The sequence below is a fragment of the Macaca mulatta genome, chromosome 10 (genome assembly GCF_049350105.2).
Source record: "Macaca mulatta isolate MMU2019108-1 chromosome 10, T2T-MMU8v2.0, whole genome shotgun sequence".
NCBI lineage: Eukaryota > Metazoa > Chordata > Mammalia > Primates > Cercopithecidae > Macaca > Macaca mulatta.
Window position 1 is genome coordinate 114,794,911 of NC_133415.1, and position 24,088 is coordinate 114,818,998.

General features: G+C 52.7%; 1 protein-coding gene across 2 annotated transcripts in view; it reads right to left on the reverse strand.

Moving 5' to 3' along the window:
• The window catches only part of TAF4 (TATA-box binding protein associated factor 4), a 95,076-nt gene that overhangs the window by 27,527 nt on the left and 43,461 nt on the right, over window positions 1-24,088 (reverse strand). For both annotated transcript variants that reach the window (XM_077952132.1, XM_015148644.3), the window contains 13 exons: window positions 18,835-18,995; window positions 17,256-17,375; window positions 14,496-14,615; window positions 13,035-13,157; window positions 11,529-11,618; window positions 10,427-10,675; window positions 7,644-7,791; window positions 7,069-7,183; window positions 4,402-4,571; window positions 3,976-4,106; window positions 2,498-2,623; window positions 1,331-1,387; window positions 762-881 (listed from right to left, as the gene is read on the reverse strand). In XM_077952132.1, the coding sequence (XP_077808258.1) occupies window positions 762-881; window positions 1,331-1,387; window positions 2,498-2,623; window positions 3,976-4,106; window positions 4,402-4,571; window positions 7,069-7,183; window positions 7,644-7,791; window positions 10,427-10,675; window positions 11,529-11,618; window positions 13,035-13,157; window positions 14,496-14,615; window positions 17,256-17,375; window positions 18,835-18,995 (1,730 nt within the window). The remainder of the gene's footprint in view (window positions 1-761; window positions 882-1,330; window positions 1,388-2,497; window positions 2,624-3,975; window positions 4,107-4,401; window positions 4,572-7,068; window positions 7,184-7,643; window positions 7,792-10,426; window positions 10,676-11,528; window positions 11,619-13,034; window positions 13,158-14,495; window positions 14,616-17,255; window positions 17,376-18,834; window positions 18,996-24,088) is intronic.

Consider the following 24,088-nt stretch of genomic DNA (forward strand, 5'->3'; position numbering starts at 1 on the left):
CTGGCAAAAGAGTGAGACTCGGTCTCAAGGAAAAAAAAAAAAAAAGAGAGAATGAGGGTGAAATACAATTTTCAAGTAAACAAAACCAGAGAATCCATCACCAGTAGACCTGCACCACAGGAAATCCCAACAGCTCTCCTTCAAGCCAAAAGGAAATGGTGGCAGCTGGAAATGGACCCATGGGAAGGAATGGACAGTACCACAGATGGCAAATAAGGAGGGAAACATAAAAGACCGTTTTCTTTCTTCCTGTACTTTACTTGAAAAAACAACTGACAGCTGAAAGCAAAAATAACATGTTAAGGCTGGGTTTATAATTATTAGAGTAAAAGATACAACCACAAACAAGACGAGAAACTAATGGAATTTGGACAAACAGCAGCAGGCGGCACTTCTTCCCCTTCATTCTCCTACAGGGGTTTATCTGAAACACAGACACTGCAGCAAGAACAGTCAGCAAGACCCCTATTCAGATCATTCTTCTGACAGTTATAATTTCCCCACATCCTTTTCAAATCCAGCCTAAACCTCATCACGGTAATCAAACTTCCTCATGAAAAAGACTCAGCTCATGTGAGATCCACAGATAAGCTGATTTGGATTTAAAATGTCAAGTGTAAAACAAATATTCCAGAACAGGCGAGACAACACGTAAATGGTGAGAAAGCAAATTCCCCTGTGTGCGTCCGTTCCCTAGAAGAGGTGGCTCGAAGATGTTCCCCATGGCTCCCCAGGACCTCGATCCCACAACGCTGCTGTACCTCTGCTCCCGAGCCCGGTCCCGGACAGTCCACTTTCCTCTTTTTCCTGGGCCCGATAGCTGCTAGTGCTGTGAGGTTGGCGTCCCGCTGTCTCATTTGTGCCAGTTCCTGTTGCTGCATCTTTTATTTTGAAAAGGAAACAAGGAGCATCATTTCTTGCATGTTTTTTACCTACTACAAAAGTAATACAGAAATACTAAAGGGTTTTCTATAGTTTCCTAAATCGTAACTTCTTTAATGTTTTGACTTTTTCAATAGTAAGCATATTCTATAATCCGAAAAATAAGATTTTTTTTTAATGCAACAGATGTTCATCTTAAAACTCTCAGAAAATATATGCAAGTCAAAAGCACAGAGACTAATGTCCCCCCAAAGGGAAGTCACCATTGAATTTAAAAGTAGGACACCGTTTGCATAGGAAAATACCTTTGACATGATATTTATTTAAACTTGGCAAACATTTCAAATAGACACACAAATGCCTATCGAACAGACGTGCCAGTTTCCTTAGCCCCCTCCCGTGGGGCATCAGAGTGCACAGCAAAGCGCCCACGACTAACAGGGCTCACCTCCTTTGCCTTCTGTTTCAGCCTTAACTGTTCTGGATCTTCTTGTCTTGACCGAGACTATTTTTGAAAGAGGTAGAAAAGAAAAGTAAGTTATGAACTAAATGTTTATCATTTAACAAATGTGTTATCTTATTCACTATACAATAACACCTAGGTAATGTGAAAGAATGCATAGCAAATTTGTTAAATGCTTATAGCCAAAGATGAGAATTTACATCACACACCATGAAAAAAGCTAGTACTCTTGAGAAGTCAGTAACATATGGATTTAAGAAGATACAGTCGGCCGGGTGCGGTGGCTCAAGCCTGTAATCCCAGCACTTTGGGAGGCCGAGACGGGCGGATCACGAGGTCAGGAGATCGAGACCATCCTGGCGTACACGGTGAAACCCCGTCTCTACTAAAAAAATACAAAAAACTAGCCGGGCGAGGTGGCGGGCGCCTGTAGTCCCAGCTACACAGGAGGCTGAGGCAGGAGAATGGCGTAAACCCGGGAGGCGGAGCTTGCAGTGAGCTGAGATCCGGCCACTGCGCTCCAGCCCCGGCGACAGAGCGAGACTCCGTCTCAAAAAAAAAAAAAAAAAAAAAAAAAAGATACAGTCTTTGAAACACATCTACCAATTGCAGGCTCTGACTTGACCTGATGTGACCAGATGACAGTGAGCAGAATGGGTCTCGTAGGCTCCTTGCCATCCTGCCCCACACACCAGGGATGGGACAGCCTGTGGCTGTGATCGAAGCAAGTGCCCCTCCCACTCCACAGTACCCACCCCCATCCCCGGGGAACTGCGGTCTCCTGTCTGACTCTATGAATGAGGAGGCGCCTCGCCTGGCTGTGAATGTTCTAGAACAAGGGCAATATGAGTGTGAAGAGTCCAGTCCAGTGCACACAGGGGGCTCTAGAAATATGTGCTTCACACCTGGGTGTGACTGTGTGCAGCGTGAGGTGCTGGGAATCTTAAGCAGCCCCGCTTTTCAAGCATCTACGCTCGTGCTGGATGAATGAGGCTTCTCTTTGCAGCTCCAGGGACAGCACCCATCGCCTCTGTTTCAAGGACAGCCCAAAACATGCTCTGACGACCTGAAACCCCAGCGACTCAGTGAGCTCATTAGGTTGTGCCCAAGACGGAGGGGCCCAGACAACAGCAGCAGATACCCAGCACTTGCCTTTGCTGCCCTCATCAGGATCTCCCGCTCCTGTTCGTCCTTCCTCTGTTTTTCGATTTGATCGAGCTGTTCAAAAAACTTGAGCTGTGCCCGGACATCACTCGCCTGCTCGTATCTGTCGTCATCCTATGAAGAAAGTTAAAATCCTGCTTGTCATAAATCTGAGAGCCCAGCAAGCAAAGGGGTTGTCTAGCACCACTGGACCATCCGTGCACAACGCCCTCCCCCTCCGTCCAGTCCCAATCTGGCGAGGACCCAACCCTCCCACCTCACTGATGCTGCACCCGAGAGCTCTATCAATGCCCCCGTCCACAGAACGAAGTCTCGTGTTGGCTGTCTCAGGGGCACACTTGGGGGAGAGTGTCCCTTTTATGCACTTTGATATTGTCTGATTTTTTTTCTTTTTCTTTTTTTTGGAGATGGAGTCTTGCATTGTCGCCCAGGCTGGAGTGCAGTGGTGCGATCTCGGCTCACTGCAAACTCCGCCTCCTGGGTTCACGCCATTCTCCTGCCTCAGCCTCCCGAGTAGCTCAGACTACAGGCGCCCGCCACGACACCCAGCTAATTTTTTTTTGTATTTTTTAGTAGAGACGGGGTTTCACCATGTTAGCCAGGATGGTCTCGATCTCCTGACCTCGTGATCCGCTCGCCTCGGCCTCCCAAACTGCTGGGATTACAGACGTGAGCCACCGCGCCCGGCCGATACTGTCTGATTTTTTAAGTAACATTTACCGTTTTTGCAGCAACACAGAACTACTTTTACAGCAAGGGCTGAGTGTGTGTATTTTCAGTGCTGCCCCAAAGGCGCTGCCTCCTGGCTACGGGAACAGGCACCACCTCACCCCGTGTGCCCTTGGAAGAGTGTTCATGTGACTGCTGGTGAGGAGGGCACATTTTACTTACAAGAGCTGCTTCATGAGAATAGGGCTGCGGCACCTCAGGGTCTGCCAGTTCAGCCCACAGCCCAGGGAGAGAGGTAGGTGCCCACAGAGTGAATAGGATCACCTTCCAAAAGGTAAAACCCACCAGGCGTAGTGGCTCATGCCTGTAATCCCAGCACTTAAGGAGGTTAAGTCAGGAGGATCACTTGAGGCAAGTTCAGGACCAGCCTGGGCTACATCGCGAGTCCCTGTCTCTTTTATTAAAAACACAAAAATTAGTTGGGTGTGGCAGTGTGTGCCTGTAATCCCAGCTACTTGAGAGGCTAAGGCACAAGAATCACTTGAACCCAGGAGGTGGAGGCTGCAGTGAGCCGAGATTGTGCCACCGCACTCCAGTCTGAGCGACAGAGTGAGACCCTGTCTCAAAAAGAAGTCGTCCCAAAATCTAGTCCTGTAAGAAATCCAAAACACATTCAAAAGGAACATGGGGGCACTTGGGACCCACCGCCCTCTGCCTGGGTGTGGAGAGGAGGCTTCCAGCCAGCAGAGTGGGGGCCAACAACAGAAAGACACTCTCCTAGGCAAACAGCCTGTTACCTTGTAAGAAAAGTTCTTCTGCTGAGCCGTTTCTGATATTTTCTCTACAAGATTCTGTAGCCTTTGTTGCGTGGCATGTGATACATAACTTACTACATCTGGATGTAATTCCGTTATACCATGTTTTTTACCTAAAGGTCAGGCAATAAAAACAGATTTTAAAATCATTAAGCACAGTTCTTTCTTTACGGCTAATCTCTCATCCGGCAGTTACTGCTTTTATACAACCCAAGGGCAGCCCAGACACGCTGGTGGGGTGGAAGGCAGTGGTACCCACACTTTACCCAAGAACCACCACCAGCAACCATGTGGAAATCACAAACTCAGACAAAACACATGACCAGGTATCAGGTGTGCCCACCTGAAGCTCCATGCTCCAACAGCGCTGCTGTTTAATAAGGAGTCAGGGATTAAACACCAACATACCTATTTCTAATATTCTTCTCTGCAAAGGCGCTTGGAGGAGGAAGGTTTCATCTTTACAGGACCGCGTTAGCGTACCCACCAATTCAGAGTTGGTGGCTAATATTCTTGCACTTTCTTCTGACAGGTTTACTCCAGCCATTGATGCAACATCATTAATGTCATCATCGTCCCTTGAGGAAAGAAGGAAAGATCGTTTTAACTGTACAAGGAATTCATCGGGAGGAGGGCTGGGGTGGTAAGGGCAGGAAACCCCACGTGGAAGGCAGGGCCGCGCCGAGGCCAGGCCTCTGTCCTCCCAAGTGCCTGCACCTGCTGCATCTGCCACAGCAAAGAGGGTGCCTCGCTGCTTTCCTGGAAAGCCTGACCATTCTGCGGAAGGAGAGCTGTGAACTGGCGCCGGGTTAATCTACACACAGATGCGCAGGGGACTCAAGTCCAGAGAAAGCAGAGCCGGGAGCAGCACAGGGACTTCCGGGGGTCTGATCCATGCAAAGCTTTTCAAAGCCAGAGGCAGCATTAAATTCTTCTTAAAGGCTCAGAAAAGTTGGAAGAAGAGTACGCACAATTTCTTCTTGAATCACCTGGAAGTTGCTAACCTGACTCTCCTCCACCCAGAACATTCTGCGTACGTTTCCTACAGACAAGGGCGTCCCCTCCAGAAGCAGGGTGCCATTGAGACCAGGCCATGATGAATGACCCCTCCCCAGGCCCGCCCCCATGGGCCCTGGTCCCAGCAGCGCCTCTCCCTGCAGGACAGTCCACATCCCAATCCCAGCGCCCTGCAGCTGCCACGTCTTGTCCGGCTCCTCGAGCTGGAAGGTTCCTCAGCCTCTCTGACTCCTGGGTTGCCCCTGACACCTGGAAGGCACAGGCCAGCTGTGTGCAGAACGTCCTCTTCCAGGCTGACTTCAAGCCCCTCATGAGGAGACATGGGCTAAGAGTCCTGCTGGGAATTCCACATGCACGCAGCCTCCACTTGCCGCCTCCAGCAGTGGGCTCTGAACACGAGGCCGGGGACCTGCTTGCCATCTCCCGGGGTCGCTGTGTCCCGGGGAGCTGCTCCACAGCAGTTCTCATGCCCAGTCCTCCTACAGGCTCCACGTGCTCACTCAGGGTCTGGCCACGGCCTGGCATCCCGGGCAGTCACGGACTGTGACTGGGCTGCACAGCTTAGGGCTCCGGCTGTGGGACCCAGCCGTGGGACGGAGGCCACTCTGCTGACATCCACGTCCAGGTCATGCCCATGTCCACTGCTCTCTGACACAGGACGGTCTCTGCTCATCTTGTATTTCCTTATCCCAGCCCTGCAATCAGTCTTTTCTCTCAGGAGCCCTTGTCATTTTAGTGGAAAATGGTTTTTAGAAGACGTCATCTGAGCACTAGGTGTGCTCAGTGCTACTGGGGCGTTACTGTTCCCAGGACCCAGCAGTGGACAAAGCTAGAAACTTATGGCAAGACCTATGATTATCCATGCCTGCCGACACACGCTGGAACCCAGTGGCTTGCGTCAGCATATTCCAATCCTGAGCCAGCCCACAGGGGTCGTTCTCCTTTATCCCTTCTGCCAGGTCGCTGACTCCTTGACAGCAAAACACCAAGGCTTCCCGCAGCCTTGATCCTTTCACCCGTGTACGTCCCTAAGTGTCCTCCCTCCTCACGGAGGTATCAGCCTCCCGCTGGGCCCAGGCAGGCTGGCCATCTCTCCCTGCTCAGGCTTGGACTTTGGCTCAGGCCACAGCTACTCCCCAGGCCTGCTATGCCCTGCCTGATGCCTTTAGGTTCGATGAAGTGTCTGGGAAAGGGAAAACGCATAGTAAGACTTCCTGAAATACACACAACTCCACCACCCCTTGATCACAACAGAGATCACTCCAAGCCTCTCCCATTGCTCAGGTCCCATAAGCACCTCCCTGACGGCAATGCTAAGACCAGCTGCTTTCCAGGAGGCCCAGGCAAAGCAGCATTTCTTTTTCTAGAAACACGGTCTCACTCTGTCACTGAGGCTGGCATATAGTGGTAAAACCATAGCTCACTGTTAACACTTAACTCTTGGCCAGAAGTGATCCTCCTGCCTCAGCCTCCCAAGTAGCTAGGCCCACAGGCGCACACCACCAAGCCTGGCTAATTTTTTATTTTTTTGCTGTTGTTGAGTAAGGTTTCACTATGTTGCGCAGGCTGGTCTCAAACTCCCCAGCTCAAGCGATCCTCCCACTTCAGCCTCCTATAGTGCTGGGACTATAAGCATGAGCCACTGCGCCTGGCCCAGTACAGCTTTTCTGAGGGTTCTGAAGTTGAATACATGGAAAGTGAAGCATTTTATACTATGAATGCAATGAACTCAAAATACTATGCTATATTAAAAAATGAATTTCCTATTAGTTCATATAAAAACACAGTTGATTCGCTTTCTGGCTATGTGTATGAAGCAAAACCTCTTTGAGTCAACTCTATGGGAAAACACACTTGTGTGAACATGAGGTCAAAGTAAGCGACGTGAGGTCAAAGTGAGCGACGTGAGGTCAAAGTGAGTGTGAAGCAGCAGCCTCAGAGCCCCTGGCCACCAGGGCCATGTGGGAAAGACCCATGGGCGGGAATGCAGCAGCACGGACTCTGGACTCTTCTCCGCTCTGGCCACACTCCTGCAATGTACACAGGCCCATTCCTTACCGAAACGAACCTCCCCCAGGCTCCTTGAGTTTATTTTTCTGTGCAGCAGCTGCTTGTGCCGAGACAGCGGAAAGGGCTTTGGTTCCAGGTAACACAGCAGGTTTCACCACAGGGACTACAAAACAAACACACAGTGGAAACCACACAAGGCTTTTATTAGATCAACTATGTGCTCTGGTGCTTTACAGGCCCAGGGGCACAGCTACCACTCTCCTAATTAGCTACAAGAAAGTTTCCAAAAACTTCAGATTAATAACTCTAAATTACAGTACAACGTGTAAGCTGTACTTCTCAAGCATTTATTTTCCTGTATTTCATCAAGGTTTTTAAAGTGCAAGAATAATTACAGATAAAGAAGCTAACCACGGTAAATATGTAAGTAACATTTAAAATCATACTGACAGTGGTGATGGTTACACAACACAGTAAATGAAATTAATGCCACTGAACCAGATATTTATAATGGCCAATTTTATGTAATATACATTTTACCACAATTAAACAAAAGCCCAGTGGCAGCTGGCTCTGGGAGCAGCCCTTGGTCTTGAGTGGCCAGGGACCCACGAGGCCCTCACCTGGCTGCAGCGGGTTCAGCTGGATCTGCTGAGGCGTGGTGAGCATGATCCGGTTGTGAGGCTGCCGCAGGGCGACCATGGGTGTCTGCGTCAACGTCACCTGCGGAGGCCGGATCAGGGCTCCTGGCTTCGGAGGCTGCTGGATCACCTGAGGCAGAGCCAACAGAGAATGGTGAGCATGCTCCCTGAGGGCCAGGGGCCACTCTGTCCCTAGCAGGAGGTTCCTCCCTTTCCTTCCGTTGTACCCCACGCCCTCAGTGAGAAGTCCTGGGAAGACCCCGTGTGCGGCTCAACCCCAGCAGGCTACAGGACCATGCTCTGGGCATTGACTCGGCCAGACAGGGCAGGACGTGGGCAAGGGGTGCCCATGTGGGCACAGAAGGGGCAAGCGGGAGCAGATCTGCTGCCTAGAAGCTGCCCCTGGGCACCGTTCAGGGCCTGGAGGGGGCGGGTGGCAAAGTGATGCCTGCTGACCTCAGCAACCCAGGATGGGGCGGACCACTACCCCCCAAATATTAGCAGAGGTGACACTGTTGCCCGGTGGCTACAGGTCAAGTGGTTTTACCTCGTCTGAATTTTCTTTCTTTTTTTTTTTTTTTAGACAAGTCTCGCTCTGTCTCCCAGGCTGGAGTGCAGTGACGTGATCTCGGTTCACTGCAACCTCTGCCTTCCAGGCTCAAGCGATCCTCCACCTCAGCTTCCTGAGCAGCTGTGACCATAGGCACCCACCACCATGTCCGGCTAATTTTTGTATTTTTTCGTAGAGATGGGGTTTCACCATGTTGGCCAGGCTGGTCTTGAACTCCTAGGCTCAAGCGATCCTCCCACTTTGACCTCCCAAAGTGATGAATTACAGGCATGAGCCACCAAACCCAGCTCCCTTTCTGAATTTTCTATAAGAAGGCTGAGGGCTTTTCTACTAGAGTGGGGTTAGAGCTCCTAAGCCTTGCCTGAACTTGGCCCTCAAGGGCCTCCACCCACTGCCCCCAGCAGGGCCAGCTCTGTCTACCCAGACCCTGCTGGGCCCCTCATGGTAGGGTCTGCCCAGCTCTGCTGTCATCCTGCCTCTCATTCTCACCTCCAGCACAAGGCAGAGATCCAAAACCTGGCAGCACTGACCACGGCCTGTGCTCTGGCCCTGTCCCCAGGACACTGGGGCCCAGAGACACTGGCATCCCTGTCAAAAGCCAATGCTCAAGTCCATAAGGCCTGGCCCCAAACCTCTGGGTCCAGGTGTTTCAGAATTTAGTTGCTACCATTTGCAAAGGTGCCCTGGCAGGTAAACTCCATGCTGCAGAACATGTGTGGGGGCCTGGGGAAGCAGCCTATAATGCAAACACTTCTTCAATAAAACAGGAACACCCACACTGGACAGGAAGAGCCTCAGGCAGCTCAGGCCACCTGCTGTCAAATGCTCGGACCAGGGCCTGCAGTGTAGGGAACCTGCCATCAAATGCCCAGGCCAGGCCCCGCGGTGCGGGGAGCCTGCCATCAAATCAGGGAGAAGCCTGGGTTCTGCCTCCACAGGCTTCAGGGTGCAGGCAATGGATCGGATGCCCTGGATCCCACCGACTGCGCTCTGCAGACTCCACACACGGTCAGGAGGAGCCCATGGAAGCAATATGCAGAGGTGATCCTGCTGCCGAACACAGCATCTAATTCTAAAACACCCACGCTGCTCATCTGTGACTAAGCACCAGAGGTCAACACCTGGCAAGAAAATGACTGCCCACAGACTGTCCCTGCTTAAATAGAACCCACCTTTTGGGTGAACTAGCTCCACTGACTGGGGAATAGGGAAGTTCTATCCTTACACTACACTGAAGCAAGGGGCACAGCACATCTCTTCCCCTCTGGAGTCAAAAGGAAGGCAAGGAAGCCCTCTCCTTACACAGGAGCTCAGCCCTTCCCAGTGGCCACGCTTCCCTGGCCTTTGTAAGGGACACCTTCCCTCCATGCCATTTTGCCCTGTTCTCGCTACTAATCAAGACAAAACAAGTGCAACTTGAACAGAGCACAAGAGCCAGCTCCCCAGTGGATACTCCTCACCCAGCTGGTTCTGACGTGTGCACCATCAGAACACATACCGGCTCAAGATGAGGGAGCCCGCACCATTGTGTTTTTTAAACTGTCTTTAGAGGAAGAAAACCCCGCTGACATTTTTTTTTAAACTGCCCTTCTATGTTTGGTGAATCCCTCTGCCTGTGAAAGGGAATGTGCTCGAAATGTAACTCTTCTGGCGAAGACGTCCTTTCTCTAGCTCCAGAGCAAACGTCGTGACTACAAAACCAAGAAAGCCAGATCCACATTGCACATACGTGAACCGCTACGAGCAGCCGCAGCTTTGCCTCCCGGGACCCACCTAAATCCACCCTGCGCTGTGAGCTGCTACCGTCTCCAGTCTCCTGCCCACCTGTCCCACGCGGGTGCCCGTGTCTTACGCTTGGACCGCTGCTCCTAACCCAAGAGAACATCTATCTACAAGATCCTCTAAAAACACACTGCATTCGTTTACACCAGTAACATCCCTAGACAAGACAAGGCGGGGATGTGCCAGTGGTTCAAAGCCAATTCAACTATTTCATTTTACTGAGACAAAACACAAAATCCCAGGGCCTCAACCCTGATTTCTATTTTAACTAAGGTAATGCCTAAGCTTCCTCTAGCAGGAGCCTTCCTGCATGCTTGGAAAAGGTTTCTGAACCATGGCCAATTTATCTAAGAAGCTGGAGGGAGCAGAGGCACGGTGGGCTGTGTGGACCAGTAAGGTGCCCCTTCCATACCAGCGGTGTGGGTTGCCCCTGCTTGCCGACGCCGACCTGTGTGGGCTGCGTGAGGCTGAGCACAGGGGGCTGGAGGGCACTGGTCACGGTGGCCGCCGTCTTCCCGGCCGTGCGCTGGACTGAGCTACTCAGCACCACAGCCGTGAGCGCAGTGGTGGCCTGCGAGGCGGGCGGTGGCGGCTGCTGCTGGCTCTGCTGGATGAAGGCCGCGGAGTCGGGAGTCAGCTGTCTCAAGGCGGGTAAGCTCCTCTGGGTGGAAAGACAGACACGAGGGGTCAGGGGGTTGCTCATGCGTCAGTTTTCCTTGCTTAAAAATTCAGAAATATCAACTTTTACAGAAAATTTTTGAGTTAAATAAGACGGATGTTGGCCCTCACAGCAGCACGTCTGGATGTCAGGGGCCAGGACCCCATCCCGCCCTCCCACTAGGCGGGATTATTCCTGATAGCAAATGTCCAAAATGTGTTTAAGAAAACAAACAAAAAGAGCCATATTTTTAAAATAGTTTTTAAAATATTTTAACATCACGGGAAGAGAAGATTCTGAATGTTCCCAACACATGGAAATAAGTATTCAAAGTGATAGACCCCACATACCCTGATTCTATGAATGTAACAAAACATTACATGCACCTCATAAATATGTACAAATATATGTATTAAATTTTAAAATGTGCTCATACCAATGATTATCCAACAGACAGCCTGACACTCTTAAAACCCTTGGTCCTATCCAGTTTTGCAAACACTACCCCAATTCCCTGTTCCCCTCGGTTTCAGGAAGCACGCGCCCTTCTCACCGCCTTGCGCACAACAGAACCACAATTCCCTGTTCCCCTCGGTTTCAGGAAGCGCGCGCCCTTCTCACCACCTTGCGCACAACAGAACCACAAGGCCACAGTGTCAGGGGAGCTCCTGCTTTACAGAAAAACACCTAACATTCTGTCCCCAGGCACTGAGTCCCCGGCCCCACCCCCGCAGGGAGCACAGGCGCTGTGCACCCTCCGTGCCTGGAGCATCCTCACCCCTGTGCACTTGGAGCATCTGCGCCCCACCCCTCCCTGGCCCTGCTGCTTGTCAAGCACCCGGGCCTTCGAAATTACCTTCAGGAAAGGCACAAGGTAAGGTTGAGGTGAAGAATTAAGTTCTCGGTATAACCTGCTTGTGAAATCTTCTGCTTCGATTTTTCCATCCTTAAAAATAAAATCCATGTTGAAATTCTGGTGAATGAGATTCCACACACACTTCTGAATCCCGCATCACTCTGGTCTTGTATTTTACGGCTGATTCCGCCCCGAGTTTCACTGGACAGAGGAGATGGGAAAGTCTGCGTGCTACACCTTCCACAGATACACGTGTGACAGGCGCTCACCCTGGACACCGCAGTGCAGCCAGCTGCGGACCACGTCTCCTCCTGGGAGGGTCACCTGTCTACTTCTCGTCTTTTTCTAAGCCTCTTACTCAATGCCAGTCTTTACTCAGTGTTTACCAGGCACCTATTCGGTGTCAGGCATTTTGCTAGGAGGCAGATCAGCCTAAAAGTAACTCCATTATCAAAGCCAGCCCTGCAAGCACAGTGCTACAGGAGGTCACAGCGTGCCAGGGGCCACACAGACAGGATCCAGACAGTCAGGGCATCAGCACCTTCAGGAGCAGACAACAGCTGTGCTCACCCCTGCAAGCAGTCACGGTGCCCAGAGTCCAGTCAGATAAAAGGGAGCCCAGAGCAAGAGGGCCAGATCCTGTTTCAGAAACAGAGGCCAGCGTGGCATAAAGGTCGGGAAGACAGGCGACAAGGGTGGGAAGGCGGTGCCTGGACTGAACCCTGAGAGACTCAGGAAGACATGGTCAGGCGGGCAAGGAGAAGGCACAGAAAGACTGGCCACTCCAGATCCCCAGGCCATCCCACTGAGGCCAGCATACCCCTGAGCCATGAGACAGCCGTGGGGAGAGCCAAGGTGGAGAGCCAAGAGTTCGGCCATGAGTAGAGATGTAGAGCTTGGGACTGTGGGTTAAGGAGAGGGGAGGCCGCCAGGAATCCTCCCACGTTCTGGCCAGGAGACAGAGTGCTGTTCACTGCGACAGAGGTTTCGGAAGGGGTGGGGGCAGGGGTGGGGGGACGGCTCTGCCACTGGAGCACGAATGTGCCTCAGCTGGTCTGCTCCACGGGGAGGGGGCTTCTGCTGGCTCAGGGTGCGGAATGCCTGTTCCAGCAGGGATTGCGGACACCTGGGAATTTTACAAGAGGTCACACAGGAGTGGGGAGAGGACCAGAAGGGAGCTGCCAGGGACCCTGGCCAGAGTGCAGCATGGTGGGGGCAGCCAGAGGAGAAGAGAGCCACAGACAAGGGACACAGGCACCAGAAAATGGCAAAGCCCAGGAGACCACCAGGCACCAGCCCCAGAACACCCAGCCCCAGGAAGGAGTCTCCTCAGCTAGGCCACACACACCTCTGACAGGTGTGCACCCCCCCCTCTGCCTGCAGCCTTCCAGAGGAGTTCTCCCTTTGCTGGCACAGGCCTCCCAGGCACAAGTCACAGCAGCAATAGGTGTCTCTCCTATGCAACAGGCCTTAGGGAAAAGGGAATGTCAAGTCAAGGTTTCTCACCAGTAAATTCTGCACGAGCTCTTTCACATTAGCTGCTGTCTCTGTAGACTGCTTGCCAGATGAAGCCAGTTTTATTAACGTAGATAGGAAATTTTTACATTTCTTCACGTTTTCCATAGTTTCCTGGATTAAAGTAAAAAGACATAAGTGAAAAATCTTAAAAGGCAGATTTTTGTCACAGCCTTTGGTTAATAAAATATGCGTATGTATAAGAGATACATATATTTCTCCTCTAAACTTCAAGAAAACGCACCACCTCTTGGCCTGTGGATGGGAGTGGAACCCCGGGCCATGCTCTGAGGGGCGGCCCAGCCACATCAGTCACATGGCCACCGAAGTCAGCATCTCCCACAGTCCCGCAAGGCCACGTCTAGGAATGTAGCTATGCAAATAATGAAAAAAGTGAAAAGAGACTCTGCGAAGACGCCTGCTGCAATGTCGCTGACCATAAGGACAACCTATGCCAATCCAAATGGACACAGAAGGAAACAAATAGGAGGCAGACATGAAAGCAACGAAAAGTGCGCAGCAAAGAAACCCAAGAAGTTGCCAAGTGGGGCTCACTGTTCACAGACGTCCATCACCACAGGCCAACACTGCACGTGTACAAACGGGTGGTGCCGCCATTTTACAGACTGAACGCGACAGTCCAAACGGGTGGCGCCGCCATTTTACAGACTGAACGCGACAGTCCAAACGGGTGGCGCCGCCATTTTACAGACTGAACGCGACAGTCCAAACGGGTGGCGCCGCCATTTTACAGACTGAACGCGACAGTCCAAACGGGTGGCGCGGCCATTTTACAGACTGAACGCGACCGTCCAAACGGGTGGCGCCGCCATTTTACAGACTGAACGCGACCGTCCAAACGGGTGGCGCCGCCATTTTACAGACTGAACGCGACCGTCCAAACGGGTGGCGCGGCCATTTTACAGACTGAACGCGACCGTCCAAACGGGTGGCGCCGCCATTTTACAGACTGAACGCGACCGTCCAAACGGGTGGCGCCGCCATTTTACAGACTGAACGCGACCGTCCAAACGGGTGGCGCCGCCATTTTACAGACTGAACGCGACCGTCCAAACGGGTGGCGCCGCCATTTTACAGACTGAACGCGACCGTCCAAACGGGTGGTGCCGCCATTTTACAGACTGAATGCGACCGTCCAAACGGGTGGTGCCGCCATTTTACAGACTGAACGCGACCATACGCCAGTGACTTTTTCAAAGGCAGGTGTTTGGGCTTCTGCTGTTTGCAGACTTCTGCAGTCTGAGGCCCTCAGGGCCCACCTCAAGCAGCAGAGCCCCACACGCTCACGTGGGCCCCAGACTGTTCATCGCTTTGTGAAGCAGGCAGCGAGCAGTCTGGGACAGAAGCCGGCCCGAGGTCTCAAGGCTGCCTTTTCTGACCTGCGCCATGGGCCTGACCGTCTTTGAAGGCACAGAAAGGAGCGGCTCTTACCGTGGCAGCTGAGGAAGTGGCGGTTGCCCCTGGAACCGTGCGCTGAGGAGTCCCCGTCTGAACAGCCGTTGCCGTCCCAAGTGAAGCCGTCTGGGCAGCACCGCCCAGAACGAGCTGAGGCTACAAGAATCCAAAACACAAGGTAAGCGCATCTCATGCTACCAGCTAATGAGGGGAAGACCAGCCTCACACCCAGAAAAAGAAAACAAGCCTCCCTGTGGTGGCCAGGACGCCCAGGAAGCCAAGAGCCCTGGACACCTGCCAGTCAGCTGGACATGGGAGTGCTGCTGGGACGCCTGCCCTGTGCCCTGACGACCGCAGTCCTGAGCACCTGAGGAAGGCATGATTTGCACCTGCATCAAAAACAGATGTTCACAAAGCCAGGCACTGCAGAGACTCCAGTCCTCAGAAGTCCATGGAAAAAGGCACATAGTGACCAGAGTAAATAATCCTAACGGACAACCCAGATCCCCATCTCTCAGAAATCAAAACAACTGAAGAACGGCTCCTGAAAGCTCCATCCTCCCAGATGCAGAGGCTGGCTACAGGGCAGTCAGGCCTCCACAGCCACAGCCTCTCGCAGGGGAGGGTCCCCAGCTCCCTGCAATCACCCAAACCCACCTTTCTTTACTCCCCAAAAGTGAGTGTCAACAAGAAGCCTCCCACAAAGGGGAGTTTTCAGAGCAGATTCGAGCAATGAAGGATGATGGGTCATCAGTGTCAAAGTGTCAGAAAGGAGCGGCTGCTTTGCTAAGCAAATGAACAGCCAGACACCAAAAGGTAGCTCAGACAACTCGGTGGCCCGCACTCAATTCCTCACATTTCCATTCTACACGAATAATCAGAATGCAAATGTTTACTGATATTTTAAACCAGTACTTTTCCAATGTATAAATCTAGTCGTCAACATTCTCTTCTCTCCAACTTTTTAAACACTCCTTTGCAGCTTCTGAAAGCAGGGGGCAGTGTAAGCCTGAGAATGGCTCCAGAGCAGCGAGCGCAGCTCCCTCCCTGCGGCAAGGTGGGTGCAGCCCCGCCAGCACGCAGGAAGCAGCTCTGAACAACCCCACAACCCCGCTTCCAGAGGGGTGCGGAAGGGCTGTGAGGAGACAGCAGGGCAGACGGGCTGTTTCTAAGTCTGTGTATCTTTTCACTTGTAACAATAAGCATGGATTTTTTTTTAACTGAAAAACATCAAATAAAAACCTCCAGGGAAGAAAACGTAAAACGACACACCAAGCTGCTGTTTCCGGACCCCAGGAGTGCCCAGGACCTATCTCATCTTTTGGGAGTTTTCTTTCCCATCAGAACTGACTCCTCGCACTTACTTCTGCTCCTGTGAACACATATTTCACTCAGATGATATCCAGATCGTGTCTGCCACTAAGTATAATGCAAAAACTTAACCATAAGCTTCACTACCTTCTCAGAAAAGTCACTGTACCCAAAAATCCAGACGCACCAATCAGAGCACAGGACAGAGCAAGCTCCTCCAGGGAAAACACCGAGGGCAGGGCCCGCACCAAAGGCCAGCACACGTCTCCCTGGTACCGAACCGCCCTTCCACCCGCTTTCACCCACTGCAGCTGCAGCCAGCCGGGACAAGATCCCGTGAGGGTGGAAGAGCCGGGTGGGGGGAAGCTGCCCCTGAAGTCCACACCCCCGGGGCTCAGCCTCTGTTTCACCACTGAGCAATGGGAGCAGGGTCTGTAGCACTGAGGCAAGGACTCTGGATCCGTCAGCAGCGCGTCCAGGCCTGGTTCACGGCAGGAGCTTCACCGGCAGTGACCAACACCACAGAGACCTGCGCATCCACGGACGCTCACAGATACCAGACCAAGAAAAACCCCCGAACCACTTTTCTCCCAGCTGCTTCCTGCTGACTGCCCAGAGAAGGCTGCTTCCCTCACCAGGTGCGTCTGACCAGCCAGCCCCTTCCCCTCCACGCACCTCCGCTGCCCTCCAGAACAGCCCGGCTGCACACAAACCCTTCTGGGTTCTGCAGACCAAAGGCAGAGCTGTCAGGAGCATCAGCACCACTAGGAGAGGGGCTAGCACCTGCTCTGGGACACGCCCCCCTCCGCAGATGAAAACGCTGTTCTAGAAACCAGCGGCCACCTGGGTAGGTGCAGAACCCTTCTGGAACTATGCTCTCACTACGGAACGGGACGTGAGTGGCAGGTGGCAGCATGGCGTGGCAGGCACCCTGCAGGCGGCATGGCCAGGAGTGAGTCCCAGAACCTCCCTCGCCTCAGCATAAGCGCCGCATCACGAGATGAAAGAAGCGAGCTCATCTGCTTCCCAGGGTGCGGTGAAAATTACAGTCCATGTGCCTGCAACAGTGAGAACGACGCCTCGGCCACATTCATCTCAGCGACAGCTGCCATCCCCATGGTTACACACAAGGCCACATGTGCACACACACACTGTCCTCACCGCAGGCTGCTTCTGCTTCAGACATGCCTTATGATCAAGTATTAGTAAGCACATAGTTTTAAAGCTTCCAACATGGTGGAAAGCTTGAACAGTGTTGCTGGTGTTAAATTCTGTGTGACTAAAAAAAAAAAAAAAAGAGATCCTGACTTATCCCATGCTGGTGGTCAAAGAAACAGCACTTTCTTCAAGGAGAACCTTCCTCCCCAAATTTGACTTAGTATCCAGTTTAAAAAAAAAAAAACTCCTAAGGCCTGATCTTTGCATCAAAGAAATCAGGCTTCATGGCCCCTGCAGCCTCAGCAGATCCACCGCCCGCCCTCTCACCTGGACGCCGGGCGAGCGCTGCAGGGTTGCACTGGGCTGCACCGTTGTCTGGGCCTGAGACACTTGCTTAATTATGGTAGTTGGGGTCACCTGCCGTGCAATGATAGGTGTTCCAGGTGCCTGAAAAATAAGCAGAGTCACGTAAAACAAGCGCAAGTAAAAGGAATTCCCACCCCCAGGTACAAAGAAATTATCCCTTCCAAATGTAACTAGTATATCCGAGTGGGCCCCAGGCTTCTCCATGATCTGCAATGAAGCCACAGTAATTCTAAAGTTTTCTTACCAAAGAACAAGTGTATGACAAACATTTTCCTATATCACAATAAACATATCACTAGGCTTCTTAGCATCTCTACAAAAACTCGTCTCTGAAGAACGCAGTGTCTGGAAATGAGTCCTCGTGCTGCTGGCTCGTGACCTCATTAACAATCACCAACAAGGGTGCAAAGGCAGACGGCCGGTCGGTGCCGCAGAGGGGAAGGGATGTGGCCGCCCCTAGGCTAGATGGCCAGTCAGTGCCAGAGAGGGGAAGGAAGGTGGCTGCTTGGGACAGAGGTGGGGACACCACAAGTCCTGAGCCCATGAAGTTTGTCAGAGAGAGACTGACATGGAAAGAGCAGATGGCGGACTGCAACGCGATGCCCACAGTGCAAGTGAAGCCACGAGTGTCTTCCACAGCATCCCACTCAGCAGACAGATGCTGCAGACTTGAGGACACCGTTCTGTGCTACTTCAGATCTAGGTGGTCTCTGGCAGCCTCCGGCACGTCCGTCCACGTCCCCGTCTATGGGACAGAGGTACGACTCCAGAGGGTACGCAGGTCACGTGGCAGGCAGAGAACGCTGATCAAGTCATTCCAATCTTCACAAACCTGCCAGGTCGTTCAGAGCAGCAGGGTCACAGTGCCAGGGAAACACGGCAGGAGACGGAGCAGGAACACGCAGCGTGCGGGCACGTGCAGGTGACAGTCATGGGGCCAGACACAGACACACGCCGGGAAAGGCGGGTCCCGGGCACTCTGCCCTCCAAGTCAGAATCCATGCTCCCTACCACAACTCGGGAGTCGGGAGCTTCGGCCCTGAAGGCTGATGAGGTTTTGTGTGTGTGTGGCCCTCATGCGCCCCCTAACAACAGCAGCCAACCCCACTCGCACACAGAGGCTCCAGGACTCTTGGTGCCTTAAGAGTCTCCATGCAGCGCTGGTGGCGTCCTGCCAGTGGAGTCCTAGCACGATCTCTACTTTGCAGATGAGGGGACAGGCACAGGAAGGTGAAGCCATAGGGAGAGAAGGGAAGGGGCCAGGACGGCCAATCCTGGACTGCTCACTTTGACCCCACTCGGCCAGCCCTTCGGTGGGCTGCAGGAGCTGGTGCCTCTGAGCTGGGCAAGGCCCTGCCACCAAGAGGAGGACAGGAGAGCAGTGCCGTCCTGGCCCATCCTGGATGGGACCGGACACCGCACACACTTCCCAGTCCTCACTCCCACGGCTATGCCTGGCCCTTGCAGGCTTCCCCAGCATGCGTGGGTAGAGGGGCTGGGCAGGGAAGGGGTTCACACTCCAGGGCACATGTGCACTCACCTGTACGGTGGAGATCTGGACGGGAGGGGCACTTGTGGGGGTGGCAGGGCGGGGCGCCATGGTGGTCTGAGGCTGGGCATGGGCCTGCGCCTGCATCTGGGCCAAGGCCTGCTGAGGAATCATTAACAACTGCCCATTCTCACTTCGGACGAGGACCATTCCTGCAGACAAAGGAGACCTGGCGTCAGGAATGCACCCACCCCAGAGCCCTGAGGAGACCCTGGCCCGACCCAGGGAAAGCTGACAGCTGTGAGAAGGAAACAAAGGAAATCAAGTCTTAAACACACGAATCCCCCGAACTCGAAACACACTTGTGAATCACGATGGTACACAAGACGAGAAAACTGTAAAGGTTGCTAAAAGGCTGTGAAAAAAAAAAATGGCACCTGAGCCTTCCTTTTATAAATGAGCCGGACAGCAAGGCAATGTAGCAATGGCTTCCACTGGCCACATCACGTGCCCCCATGCCAACCGGCCCACACACCCCACAGACATGCCAGTCTCCTTGCTCCCACCTCCTGCTTGTGCCATGGCCATGTCGGCTGGGCTGGGCCTAGAGGTCACAACCATGTCTACGGCCCACACTCCAGGTTCTCCCAACCTGCTGTCCTGTGACGCCCAGACCCAACAGAAGGAGGGTGGGCCACGAGGCTCCTCACCAGAACCCTCCTCTCGGGGGGCGGGACAGTGGTGCCCCCACGCTGCCCTGACACCCACAACACAGGCGCAGAGATGCGACACAACCCTTAGGAAAGGAGAACTATTTGCCCTTCGTGGTTCTTGAGCTAAATTGTGGGAAAGCAAATCCTACCATTTAGGTTTGGCATTAATTTTAGCTTCAAAAAACAGCAACCAGTTAGATCACAAATTCCATTAGAAACAGTAACACAACGGTCCAACTTTTAAATGTTAACTTCCCATGACAGAGGTGGGGATGCAGCCGCGGGAACAGGGCTATAAACATTGCACTCGTTCCCGCGTGAAGACTCGGCAGACGGCCCAGCACCACAGAGCTGAGAAACTAAACACACGTGCAATGAGGCACCGCCACCGGCCGTCCCCAGCACCCATCACACGCTGGCCAAGCCGCAGGGCACAGGGGGCGGCCACTGTGTTTCCCAGCCTCTCCTTCCTCCCCTTTATGGAGAATGGAAAACAATAACCTCAAAAAAGATAAAGTAAGGCCTGAAAACCTCCTGTTGGTCCTGACAAATAAGCGTGGGGCTTCCTCCTCCTGTGCTATGACGCTGGGGCACTCTCAGAGGTTTCGGGAGAGTCTGGGAAGCTGCTGGGCTCCAGCTCTTTCGAAACTCAGCGTGGTATCAAGAATAACGGTAATGCCTCTCCTGGGCTAACATCTAAAATTCTTGATCCAAAAAGCCACATTTATGCCCATTCAGAAAACTTCCCCCCAAAACATCCCTTTCAAAATAAACCATGGAGAAATCAAACAAAAACGAAACACCCAGCTGCAGCAAATAACCTGCTGGAATCTCCAAGCCTGGAGCTCACGAACAAAGTAACAGGAAAGGCCTCCAAGGCTCCATCTCTTGAGTCTGTGCCCACAGTGCCCAGAACAGCCTTCAAGCCAGGCGGACACTCATCAGCCATGTGGCCGCCAGAGCTGCTGCAAGTCACGAGGGAGAGTTCCACTCTCACCCAAGCACACATGGGGCCTGGGGACCCCAAACCAAGACACCTGGTAAACACCCCATGTCTGTGATGGTTATTATGGAGTGTCAACTTGATTGAAGGATGCAAAGTACTGCTCCTGGGTGTGTCTGTGAGGGTGCTGCCAAAGAAGGTTAACATTTGAGTCAGCGGACTGGGAGAGACAGACCCACCGTCAATGTGGCTGGGTACCATTGAATCAGCTGCCAGCGTGGCTGGGACAAAAGCAGGCAGAGGAACGTGGAAGGACTGGACTGGCTGAGTCTTCCAGTCTCCATCTTTCTCCCGAGCGGATGCCTCCTGCCCTGGAACATCAGACTCCAGGTTCTTCGGCTTTTAGACTCTTGGCCTTACACCAGTGGTTTGCCAGGGGTTCTCCGGCCTTTGGCCACAGACCAAAGGCTGCACTGTCGGCTTCCCTACTTTTGAGATTTGGGGACTCGGACTGGCTTCCTGACTCCTCAGAGTGCTCACAGCCTATTGTGGGACTTCACCTTGTGATCCTGAGAGTCAATTCTCCTAATAAACTCCCCTTCATATATTCACCTCTCCTATTAGTTCCGTCCCGTTAGAGAACCCTAATACAATATCCTCAAACCCCACACTTCATTCACTGCATCTGGAGACACTTGCTCCTCCTCCTCAAGAGTTCTGAGAAGCCAGGATGAGTGTAGTGGCTCACGCCTGAAATCCAGCACTTTAGGAGGCCAAGGTGGAGGGATCGCTTGAGGCCAGTTTGAGACCAGACTGGGCAATATAGTGGGACCCCATCTCTAAAAAAAATACATCTTTTTTAAATTAGCCAGGCGTGGTGGCACACCTTAGTTCCAGCTACTTGGGACGCTAGGGTGGGAGGATCATCTGAGTTCCGGAGTTGGAGGCTGCAGTGGGCTATGATCGCACCATTGCACTCCAGCCTGGACCACAGAGTGAGACCCCATTTCCTAAAAACAAAAAAATGTTGTTACGGAATTCTGAGGAGCCGATAACGGATGCGGACTGAAGTGCACACAGAGGGATGGTAACAGGATAAAGGAGGCTTCAGTGTCCCAGAGCCTCCACACCCAGCGTCAAACCTGCCAACCTCATAGTGAGTGAAGAGACTTTTAATTATCAGGACCTTCGTGCTTTAAAAAATTGCATCCAAGGCCAGGTGCGATGGCTCACACCTGTAATTCCAGCACTTTGGGAGGCCAAGGCAGGTGGATCACGAGGTCCGGAGATCAAGACCATCTTGGCTAACATGGTGAAACCCCATCTCTATTAAAAACACAAAAAATTAGTCGGGCGTGGTGGCAGGCACCTGTAGTCCCAGCTACTCGACTTGGGAGGCTGAGGCAGGAGAATGGTGTGAACCCGGGAGGCGGAGCTTGCAGTGAGCCGAGATCGCGCCACTGCACTCCAGTCTGGACGACAGAGCCAGAGTCCACCTCAAAAAAAAAAAAAAAAAAGGATCCAGAGATATTTACAGGAATACATTTTTTTAAAAAAGCATTAACAAAATTAGCAATGTTGTTAAAATTCTAACAAAATAAAAGTGGCATTCTGGACATCACAAAAGTGTACGGAAACAGACACGGGTCACTGTGAAATGTGCCCTATGGTCAGGGCCAGTGTCCCTTGTGGTTAGGAAAAAAGTTGGAGAAGGAATCAAACATCCCACAAGAAGTGACCATGTGACTTCAGGCAGGTATAATGTAGCCTCTCGAAGCACTGAAAATATCTGTGAACCAAGCATGAGTGGCCACATCTCCTAAGCCGAACTGAGGTTTGCTTCCAACAAATAGCACATAGGAGGCGCTGTCACTGGGGACTTTCTTGTCCGCCTCCCTGGTTATTGTATCACAGCCTGACTGTGCCAAAAAGCAAAGTCAGACACTGTGTGATGGTCTGAGGACAGTCAGAACACCAACAGCTGCATCCAAGCCATGTTTCCGAGATGTTCTCACAGTTCTGGGTCCTATGAGCTTCTGTGTACGGACAAATAATCCAGCAGCATCTATTCACACCAAAGCAAAGAAGTGCAACTCCGTCTCAAGACATAACTAATTTAAGAGTCATCCACCGTGGTTATGGGCGGCACCTGGCCTACGAAAGGCAGCCGCCCCTGTGCCTCTGCTCCTTTCTCTGCACCTGCAGCAGGGTAAATGTGGCAGGTGTGGCCCCCGCCCCACCCCACAGATGGGACCCCGAGGCCAGGGCAGACGGTTCTGTCTGACAGCGCCCCAGAGAGAGCCGCGTGGGACACTGGCCGCGTCCCCACCCAGGTCTTTGTGAGGAGTGCAGCGAGGAGCCAAGGATGACAGGCAGCAGGGCTCTCGGATACAGAGGCACAACCGGCTCCACATACCCAGCCCTCGAGTCAGGGAGGAAGAGGTCAAACCTGTAACAAGAAACACGATATCTGTCCCAAAGACCCTCAGCGTCCTCGTTCAACCAAGACGGGCAACTCCAGGTGGTGACGGGATGGGGCACAGCCCTGAAGGTCATTAACAGTTAAGGTCAGGAAGCCGGGGCCTGGGACCCTGCCTCCTGACTGGGCCACCGTGGCCACTGCCACCTCCCCGGCAACCTCTTCAGCTTGCAGCCCCTCTCTCTGCCCCATCCCACCTTTCTGGAGACTCCTTCATGGCATAACCAAAACCCCACACCAGCCAATGTGCACATACAACCACCATAATGTGTCCGGGTCCAGCTAACAGAACCACACTGGGACTTCCTTTTCTAATTGTCCTAGTATCTTCCTTACCACAGAAAGAGGTGTTCTTCACAGAAAATTTAAGAAGTGCAGATAAGTACAAGAACAATGGAAACCCTCTGAAGCCCCTCCCCTGCCTGGCACAGCTCAGGTGCCACGCAGCATGCACACCTGTGAGCCTGTGCACTTGGAAGCCGTAAGGACCACGGGGGCCACCCGCCCCAGTTCTCTGCCCGTTTCCCTGTTCCCTGCCCGCTCCCCGGGTGCACTTCCCATGGCAGTAAACATTCTTCAGAAACATAACTGTCCGTGGCTACATACAATTTCATCCAAAATGTGTTTACAATTTCCTTTTGGTGAAGATTTAAGCTATTTTCTATTTTTCATTATGGTGAAAATGTAGGTTCTGAAACTGAAACAGTGTGAAACTCTCTTCACTCTCCCAGCAGTTCAAGGCCACACTGCTTCAGGGCAATGCAGAGCCAGCAGCGGCCGCCGGACGCCTCCCTGGGGAAGGAGCAGTGTGCGCCCCTCCAGAGCCCGGCCAGCGGCCTGCGGTGACCAGTGCCTCCCCCGGAGTCTTCCAGGGACCCACGTCCCCAGCTCAGCATGCCATCACCGATTCCCACCCACCTATTCCCAGTGTGAGTGAATCCCACCCTCCCTAAGGAGAAACACCAGGGTTCTTACCCCACACAACAGTTGTCCTGATTCCTTTCGTAGGTAACACTTTTACTGTATTTGAAGCCAAAATGTAGAGCACGTGAAGCTGTGTGAAAACCACACAGGCACCTGCATCCTGGGAACCCTCACCTGTGGGGAAAATGCCCTCGCCGGGTGCCGCAGGCCGCCCGGCACTCTCAGCACAAACCCCGGCCCTGGGCC